General features: G+C 32.9%; 1 protein-coding gene across 1 annotated transcript; it reads left to right on the top strand.

Annotated features, from left to right (window-relative positions):
- The first annotated feature begins 262 nt into the window (after positions 1-262).
- On the top strand, positions 263-1,773 carry LOC109339878. Its single transcript, XM_019577409.1, has 3 exons — positions 263-987; positions 1,147-1,636; positions 1,723-1,773. The coding sequence occupies exons 1-3, from the start codon at positions 263-265 to the stop codon at positions 1,771-1,773; spliced, it is 1,266 nt and encodes a 421-aa protein (XP_019432954.1).
- Positions 1,774-10,568: the final 8,795 nt, after the last annotated feature.

The raw sequence follows: 10,568 nt of genomic DNA, 5'->3' as shown, positions 1-10,568 counted from the left end.
AGTGCAAGATGTTGATGGAAAGAAAATTATAAAATGTTTGTATTGTTCAAAGTGTTATAAGGGTGGAGGAATACATCGAATTAAACAACATCTTGCGGGAGAAAAGGGAGATGTTCTACCTTGTCTTTCAGTTCCTTTTGAAGTTAAACATCAATTAAGGGAACACTTGAATCAAGTTAGTGGTAGTAGAAAAATAGGGACTAATCAAATTCGAAGGGAAGAAGGTTCAGATGAGTAAAATGCTATGCAACATGAAGGAAATATGGTTCCACCAATACCAACTAAAGCCAAGGGTAAGACAAACCCTTTGGGATTTGCTACAAGAACTACTCCAGGAGCTCAACCCTCAATCAGAATGGGATTTGCAGGTAAGGATGTTATTCATAGAGCTGATATGGCAGTTGTTCGATTCTTTTATGATTGTTGCATCCTATTCAATTGTTCAAATTCAGTTTACTATCAACCTATGATAGATGCAATTGCTGCAATTGGTCTTGGTTATAAAGGTCCTAGTTACTACACTATTAGATCTAATTTATTGCATGCAATGAAGAAGGACGTCGAGTTGTTAGTTGAGACCTTTAGGAATTTTTGGAAAGAAACTGGTTGCACCATCATGGCTGATGGTTGGCAGGACCAAAGAAATAGACAACTTATCAATTTTCTTGTCTATTCTCCGAAAGGAATAACTTTTGTGAGATCTGTTGATGTATCTGATGTTGTTAAAGAGGCTAGAACATTTTGCAATTTTTTTATTGAGTTAGTTGAGTTTGTTGGAGTAACCAATGTTGTGCACTTGGTTACCGACAATGCTGCAAATTATAAAGCTGCAAGGGATATGTTAAATGAGAAGTTTCCATCTATATATCGGTCTCCTTGTGCTGCACATTGTTTAAATTTGATTCTAGGAGATATTGGAAAAATAGAGCATGTGAGTACCTTAGCTAAGAGTGCCTCTGATATAACAAAGTTTGTCTACAATCATGGGTATTTGTTGGCATGGTTAAGGAAAAGACAAGGATGGAAATAAATAATACGTACTGGGGCAACTCGTTTTGCAACAACCTTTATTGCACTAAAAAGCATTCATGAACATAAACATGATTTGCAAGCTTTGGTCACTAGTACATATTTTATTGATTCTAGATATTATAGGGACAAGAAAGCAAATATATTTGTGGAGGTTGTGATGAATGCTAGGTTCTGGATTGATTGTGCAATTATTGTCAATATTGTGGCTCCACTAATCTGCTTGTTAAGAATTGTTGATGTTGATGATAGAACTTCTCTACCTTATGTGTATGATGGGATGCGTAGAGCAAGGAAAACTATTAAGAGGGTGTTCATGAACAAAAAATCTTTGTATAAACCTTATACAAGAATTATAAAGCAAAGATGGGATAAGCAACTTCGAACAAAATTACATTGTGCTGCCTACTTTTTGAATCCAACATTTTATTATGAGAAGGACAACTTTTGTATCAAACCAGAGGTTCAACAAGGTTGGCTTGATGTTTTACAAGCAAAAGTTACCACAAGCAAGACCGAGTTTTTTAAACAAAGTTGCCTCTATCATGATAAAATTGAGAGTTTTGGCAATCAATGGCAATTGAAACATTTAAACATTAGCGACCGGGTAAGATTTTAATTTTACAATTTATCGAAATATTATTTACTACTGTAATACTTTAATGACATACTAATTTTTTGTGAATTTTTTAGATCAATGGTGGTCACAATTTGGATTTAGTGCTCCAATGGTATCCCAATTAGCTTTTAAATTTTTAGCCAAACATCATCTTCTGGTTGTGAAAGAAATTGGAGTGTATTTGAAAAAAATACATACAAGGAAGAGGAATAAATTAGACATAGAAGATTAAATGATCTAGTCTATGTGCATTATAACTTGGGCTTACAAAATAAGTTTTTTTTAAACTTAACTTTCAATGTTTACTACATAACTTCTATTTTGTATTGATGTATATCATATTTATTGGAATTATAGGGCCATTAATAAAAGAAGAACACTTGATCCAATTGACTATGAGAGTATGGAGAACATTGAGTTTTGGATTGTTGAAGAAGAAGAAGAAGAAACTCCATTGATAGATTATGATGAAATAGAAAAAATGCTCTATTATAACATATCAAATCCAATACTTGATTTACCCAAGGATGATGAAGGTTTGTTTTGAACATATTATAATGTGCAACATTTTTCTAATTGTTCTACAAAATAATCTAATTTAGACTCTCATTTGTAGGTATTGTTGAAGAACAAAATGTTACTATTGATGGGGAGCTTAATTTGGACTCTTTTCCTCAAGAAGATGTAGATACTTACGCTCAAACTACATCTCTAACCGACAATGTCAATTTAGGATCTAATGAAAACAATGATAGTTGGATGAATTAGAATATTTTATCTTTATATGAGATAATTATGTTTTGATTTATAATTTTAATTATGTAAGACTTAAACTTGTTTGATATACTTCTATTTTGATTTACGTGTATGCATAATGTAAAACACGATATTGATAAGTAAATTATTATGATGTCGTATCTGACCGAACGGTCTAACCGGTTAGCACCTACACATGACCTGTTCCGGGTTGATGTCCGGCTCAGGTTTCATAACATTGGTTAGTGCACACAAAATTCACCTTAATAAACTAAATTAACTTACCAGTTAATCAATTAACTACACTTTTAATCAATTAACTCGCATACACACTTAGAACAACTTTAACAATTATCAAAGAAGATATTGAATTTGCAAAATGTTGTCCCACATGCAAATTGTTAATTATAATATTCTTTTTCATAATTACGGGCATAAATGAGCCGAGTTGAGCACTTTGGCTTATGTAGCTGCAACCCCAGGTGCCCACACATTTGAGAAATTGCGTTAAGAAACTCGACACCAATAATTCCACCTATTAATGGGTATAGATCATCAAGATCCTAAAGAACTTTAATCCCACCTAATAATCAAATAAACGTTTAAATTTTATGGGTTTAATTGACATAAAATACTAGTACAAAATTAGCCTAACCCAAAAATTGATTTGTAATATAATAAATTACCATTTATTATTACTTTTATAGTTTTATGTGTTGTTATTAAAATAAAGACTTAAATGTGGTTTCAGTTATATTAAAATTTGGGTAAAAATTATTAATAATATATGATTTGATTTAAGTTTTATTTGATTTGATTACGCCATTAACTTAAGATTTGACATATGATTAGAACCTAAATATATTTTAGATATGCATGTCGAAATTTAAGATATTCTAAACCTGCATCTACACGACAATATAATTTTATAACTAAAATTAATTGAATAATGGGGATTATAAAGAATCATACCTAATAAAAGTTTAAGTTATTTCATTTTCAATATAAATAACTATATAAGTATTCTACAATAAATTTATCTTTATCTTACTACATAATTTTATTTGATTGTCTTTATTGTTGAAAATGATATTTATATAGTAACTGAATTACATTAGTTAAGATAAAACGAATAACATCATAAAAGAGGATATGACTAATGACATATGATTGAGAATTTTTCAAACTTGAATGACTAAAGACACCAAGAACAAAATTTTGATTGACATCTCAATCTAATATTTTGTTGCTTATTGATATTCATATAATATAATTGTTGACAAAAAAAATATATATTATGAATATTAAATGATTTATAAGCATCCTTAGTGTATGTATTATCAATACATATATAACTTCTTTATATAAATCATTATAAACTCAAATAAAGTCATATTATTATAAGCAACATCAATATCTATATGCTATTGATCGATTAACTAAACACCTTAATAGATTATTTAGTTCTTGTTCAATGAAAACAATATTCTTCAGATATCCAAGATTACCAAGATTCAACCGAACTTATATGCACTTATTACAGATGATTAAGAATAGTAATGCACAATACAGAATATGCAATTAACACAAAATTATATGCATAACAAGTTAAGTAAATCAAGTAATAAGGAAACGTAAAAAGATAAAGGATAAGAAGAATGAGACATGACTTTTTATCCTGGTTCGTTTGTTGTCCACTACAAACTACATCCAGGCCTCCCCTCCTGATCTTGGGAGATTTTTCTTCACTATAGAATCTTTAATGCACTTTTACAAACAAGCTTCCAATACAAGATGCAAGACGCTACTTTCTTGATCTCTATGAACTTGACAACCTCGGTTTGAACTGTCTCTATCACCTACTAAGATTCCTATCTTTTCCCGATTAGGCCACAGCCAGGTATCGCTCAATACTAAGACCACTTACTTCTCATGAGGACACACCTAACAATGTCTAGGATTTTTCCCAAACCTATTCTCTATCAATAGCGATAACAATCACACCAAGTGAATATGTTGTTGCCTTATCTAGCAGTTTATCAAGTTATGTGAGCACCAGAATGTGCAGATTTAACCACTCTTCTTAGAATCTAAGAACCCTTCTAAAAGATCTCACAATTTCAAAACAAAACGTGAGATGCAAGGTTTCTTTAACAAAATATTTGACAATTAAGCTCGACGAGTATCTTGTAAAGATTCACCCTTTTCTTTTTCTCAAAAGAACACTTCGAAAATCTCTCTAAAGATATGAAAGTTAGAGCTTAAGATTTTCTGAACAAAATGTGTATTCTGTTTTTCAACTATGTGTTCTAACTCTATGAATCAAAAATTCATGTATGATATTTTGAAGCAATATGAAAAACTTAGGTTAATATATTATTCTTTTTTAAGCTGCAGTTAATCGATTATACGTTAAACTTAATCGATTAACGAGTTCTTGAAAATAACAGAAAACAGAAACAATAACAACTCGTAATCGATTAAACCCATACTTAAGATTCATGTACGTATGCATGTGCATGTAAATCATGTATGTATACCTGTAAGTCTCATGTTAGTTATGATTGATTTTAGCTTGTGAGACTTTCATTGGGGTTCATCCTAGCCTAGACTCTTACTAAGCAAATATCTTAAGGCCTAATAAAGATTTAAAATACTTAGCTTCTAGATTTTCTTTTGAATGCTCTACCTTGTATGAACTTGAGTCTTGACTTTAATGTTGATACGTGTTGTATGTTAATTTGTTCACTCATTTAAGCTTATCCTTGATCATTAATCTTGTTGTCGATCCTTTTCTAAATTAGCCTTTGTCTATTATCAACATTTGTCTTCCTTTGTCTTCATCAAAATATATGTGATGCATGCTTGTATACACACTTTTGCTCATGCATGCTTGCATCTTCACTAAACATAATATCAAGTCTACTTGTAGTAAGAAAAAGAAGGGAGTCGAGCATACCTTGTTACTTTGAAATATCAATGCACTTTGCTACTTCATTATTATCGTTGAATGTCCCAGAACCCATTGGAGTGGCAATTGCTTTACATTCATCAATCTCAAATCTTTTTAGCAGATCCCTGCAATATTTGGATTGACTAACAAATATGTCATTCTTGAGTTGTTTGATCTATAGCCAATGAAAGTAATCTATCTTTCTCATCATGGACATCTCAAACTCTCCTTGCATCATCTTACCAAATTCACTATAATAACTCATTAGTAAAATCGAAAATAACATCATGAACATAAATTTGAACAAGTAAACTGCGATGATCTGTTTTATTTATAAATATTGTAGTGTGAACGTTTTCTTTGTTAAAGCCCTTTTCCTTTAAAAAGTTTGTTAGATGATCATACGAGACACAATGAGCTTGCTTCAAGCCATAGAGCGATTTCTTAAGTTTATATACATAAGAAAGACGTTTATACTCTTCAAAACCGAAAGGTTTTTAAACTTACACTTCCTCTTTACTCCATTTGATATAACTGAAAATCCAATGAACATTCATATGCCAACAATAACCTAATAGCTTCAAGACTAGTAACCGAAGCAAAGGTTTCATCAAATTTTATACCTTCTTCCTAGTTGTAGCCTTGTGCTACTAGTCTTGCTTTGTTTTCCATAATAATACCAGTCTCATCTCATTTATTTCTGAATACCCATCAAGTTCCTATGACATGCCTATTCTTAGGTCTAGGAACAAGTTCCTAAACCTCGTTCCTCTCAAACTGGTTAAGGTCTTCTTGCATAGCAAGAATCCAGTGGTTATCCTCGATTACATCATAAATCTTGGATGGCTCAACTTGAGAAATAAAGGTCATGTTAAGACAAACATCATTCAATTTAAGATGAGTGGTAACACCCTTTCTTATATCACCAATGATATTGTCAATAGGATGATATCGATGATATCTCTATTCTTTAGCCAAGTTAGAGTGAGCATGCTCTTCTTGTGATGGTAGATCATCATTTATTTTCATTTGCTCCATTGTTGTTACAATAATGGATTCTTCTCCTAAAGGAGAACTAGGAAAGTAAACATCATCAAAAGAAGATTTATCCTCCTTAGAGGGGTTAGTTTCATCAAAAGAAACATGTATGGTTTCTTCCACGGTTAGAGTTCTCTTCTTAAAGTTTCTATATGTTTTACTAGTAAGAGAATAACCAAGAAAGATTCACTCATCAGATTTTGCATCATACTTACCTAAGTTATCTTTACCATTATTAAGCACAAAACACTTACAATCAAACACATGCAAATGAGAAATATTTGGTTTTATACCTTCGATGAGTTCATGGGTTTTTTTATTAGAATTGCTCATATTAAAACTCTGTTAGATACATAGCTTGTCGTATTGACTTCATCTGTCCATGACCGTTTTAAAAGATTAGTCTCATTCAACATAATACAAGCTAGTTCTTCCAAAGACTAATTTTTTCTCTCTACAACACCATTTTGTTGTAGTGTTCTAGGAGTAGAGAAATTGTGAGTGATACCAAGATCATCACAAAATTCCTCAAAAGAAGCATTTTGAAATTCTCCCTCATGATCACTTCTTATAGCAGTTATTTTCAAATATTTTTCATTTTGAATTCTCTTAGCATGTTTGCTAAAGATATTTAACGCCTCATTCTTGCGTACCAAGAATAGAGTCCAAGTGTATCTTTAGGAATTGTCTACTATCACAAGAGCATAGTAGTTACAACCAACACTTTTGGCCCGAGATGGGCCAAATAAGTTCATGTGTAGCAAGTGCAATGGTCTATCAGAAAAAACCATATGCTTTGATTTGAAAGATGTTTTTGTTTGCTTACCCTTTTGACATGCATCACATATTTTGTCTTTAACAAACTTCATACTAGGTAAGCCAACAACAAGATCTTTCTTTATCAATTTATTCAAATGATCCATATGAATATGAGCAATTCTCCTATGCCAAAGTCATGCATCATTATCATTAACAACTGAACATTTAATGCGAAAAGAAGCATCATTTAAAGCTATCATGTAAATTTTGTTAATTCTCTTATCAACAAGTTTAGAGTTTTTAGATAACTTATCCTTGTTGATGCATTTGTCAGGGTAGAAAGTCACATGGAACCCGTTGTCACAAAGTTAACTGATGCTTAATAGATTGAGCTTGCGCCCCTCGACATATAGAAGTCATTCTATTATGGTAGAAGGTGGCTTTCTAACTCGTCAAACTCCAAGAATGTGTCCTTTGTTATTGTCACCATTTGCGACATAGCCTTTTTCCTTTGGAGTAAGGAAATATAAATTGCTTTTGTCACCCGTCATGTATTTTGAGTAGCCATTATCCAAATACCATAAATCGTTAGTGGCTCCCAAATATTCCTACAAAACAGGTTAAGTTCCATTAGATACCCAATTTGATCTAGGTCCTAAATGGTTAGCACCTTTTTCTACCCATTTGAAATATCCTAAAGGCACACCATGTTTTCTAATCATGCAAGTATTTGGTGTGTACGCAGAGTTATTACAATAAGTACATATGGGTCGATGCTTATGTATCATTGTATTAATTTGATGAATCTTAGGAATATGGATACTTTGTTTATAAAAAAAATGTTTTGTAGAGACCTCATTTTTCTTAGCAGAGAGGTTATTAAAAAAACCAAGACCTTTTCGGTCGGTGGAGTAACTTCTGCACTTTTAACATGTTATCTAAATTTTTACTACTCTTGCTTAAACGTTTGAGTTCACCATGTAATTCATTAAAAATATTATGAATTTCATAAAATGAAGGCTTATCTAAAAGTTCAGAATCACTTACATCTTCATCATCTGAGTGATGAGATGCCATCAAGGATAGGTGCGTATGCTCGTCATTTTCAGGCTCAGAGTTCGATCTTGTATCATTGTCTTCCCAGGCTATATATGATCTTCTTCCTATCTTCTTTCCTGCCTTCCATTTGAAGGGATTATTCTTTAGTGAAGGATAGTCTACCTTCATATGGCATTGCTTTATGCACTCAAAGCATATGGAAGTTTGATTGGAGGTTGAAGGCTCATCGCTTCTAGTGAATATTTTTGAAAGTCTTGATTTGTTTGCCTTGTTCCTCTTGTGAAATCTGCTGAAATTCTTGACAAGTAAACCCATGTTCTCCTCTTCCTGTTCTGAGTAGTCATTAGAGGTCTGACATGTGTCTACTTTTTCCTTCACCAATATACTTTTATTCTTCTTTTCTTGCTCCTCATGTTGCTCTAGTTGGCTTAATTTCAACTCATGTTCCTGCAATTTTCTAAATAGTGCAACCATGGAAATTTTAAAGAGACTTTTCTTTTCAGAGATGTTTGTTACCTTGGGTTGAAAAGTTCTTATTTGTCACCTAAGAACCTTTAAGTTAAGGTCATTGATTTGGCAACACTTTGCCATGTGCAATTAAGTGGTTTCTAAGGTGAGTAAACTACTTTTGGAGATCTAGAATCTTTTCTCCTAGTTTCATGCACAACATTTCATACACTTGTGAAGAGTATTGAGTATATAATGTTTAATTTCCTCAGTTCCCTCATGTATAGTCTAAGGTATGCCACATCTAAAGAATTCATCAATTCATAGGGTTGAGGTGAGGATATATTTGGCTTTAAGGTCATACTACACCTTCTTTTTATCCTCATCAAGTAGATTTTGGTTTGGTTTCCCTTACACCATTAATCACGACAAAGGGTTTATAAGGTCCTTCCTCAATTGCACTCCAGATATCCAGTTCCCGAGACTCTATGAAGATTCTCATACTGATTTTCTAGAAATCGTAGCACTCTCTATTGAAACTTGGAAGGAAGTTGATGTCGGAACCTTCTCTTGAAATGGATTTTGAGGCTATCTTTAAAATAAGGATATTGGGAGTAACTTACCCAAACTCAGCTCTGGTGCCAAATATAAGTATAAAATGGGAACTAAAAGAGGGGGGGGCGGGGGGTAAATTAGTTTTTTAGACAAGGGTGAATTTTTCTGCTATAAAAGGTAGAGTTTGTGGTCGCTGAAAATATGGAGAAGAATATCCAAGTGCAGAAACAAAAAATAAAGAGAGTATGGAAAATAGAGAAAGTATGTAACGCCCTGAAAATTTCTCCAACAAAATTGCCCAAAAATGGGTAATATTTTTTTTATAATGTAAAACTTCTTCATTTACATTTGACTCCTTTTTGGGACATCACATTAAGTAAACTAAAATGTAGAAAAGACAACAATAGTTTCATAGTGGTAACCGAAAGCCACTTGATATATATATCGTGGGATAATTCTTTATTGAAAACAACTGAAAACGTTTATACAAAAGCAAAGTGGAATACATCGTGATCCAAACTGAAAATATATACAATAGTCTAGTTTATTCAAAATATCTAAAATACCCTACACAAATACCTGCCTCAAGGGCAACTAGAAATGAAATGATCACTAGTGACTACTTTGGCATTAGTGGGTGTACTAGGACACTCGCTGGGGTCCTCCTCCGTCTGAAAATCGGAGAAGAGGTCCACCACCTCAATGGAGTCCTCTATACAGACTAACTCCACAGTCCTCCTCTTCGGCTTCCAGCTCCTCCTCTTCAGCCTCACTCTTCTCTTCTAGGTCATTGGACGCACCCTGCGACTTACTTCCCTTTCTCGCATCTACCTGAAGATCGAGTATCGTCTGTGTACCAGCTCTCTTTCCAGGTGGGGAATTGGGCACATCGTCTCCACTCCGTATCCTAGTAGATGGTCCACAATAGTGGGTCCATGAGGAATCACAGACTGAATGGATGGTGTAGTAGGTGCAAATCTCCGAGCAAGTAAGGTGAAAGAAGCCTCCAAGTTTGCATGATGTGAAAGGAAGTGCATCTGATGAGCAATATATTACACACTATTCATAACCTTAATTTAGCATGATTAATGATTCTTGGTGCCTAATTGATTTTGTTTCGCATGGTTCAGTGTTTTAGACTTTATTGGACTAATATTCCTAAAATGAGTTAATTTGGGATTATTTGGCCTGATTAAATCTATTATCATTTTCAGATCACATTTGGCGCCAATCGCATTTTGGGCATTATGGAAGTCAAGGATATGTCTTGAAGTGAAGATTGTATTTTTAATTTAGGAGTTGTTTTTATTGTAATTTAGCTTTGGGCCCATTGTTTAGGCCCAATTCGGTTTA

The sequence above is a fragment of the Lupinus angustifolius genome, unplaced genomic scaffold (assembly GCF_001865875.1).
Source record: "Lupinus angustifolius cultivar Tanjil unplaced genomic scaffold, LupAngTanjil_v1.0 Scaffold_118, whole genome shotgun sequence".
Taxonomy (NCBI): domain Eukaryota; kingdom Viridiplantae; phylum Streptophyta; class Magnoliopsida; order Fabales; family Fabaceae; genus Lupinus; species Lupinus angustifolius.
Note: the sequence above shows the minus strand (reverse complement) of the source record. Positions and strands in the feature narration are given on the sequence as shown.

Bases quoted from the DNA above. Each gene is read 5' to 3' on its own strand.
- LOC109339878 (XM_019577409.1), top strand. From the start codon at position 263: ATGGTTCCACCAATACCAACTAAAGCCAAGGGTAAGACAAACCCTTTG. The intron at 988-1,146 runs GTATTTGTTGGC...TATTGATTCTAG, and splicing joins AAGTTTGTCTACAATCATGG to ATATTATAGGGACAAGAAAG. The intron at 1,637-1,722 runs GTAAGATTTTAA...TGAATTTTTTAG, and splicing joins ATTTAAACATTAGCGACCGG to ATCAATGGTGGTCACAATTT.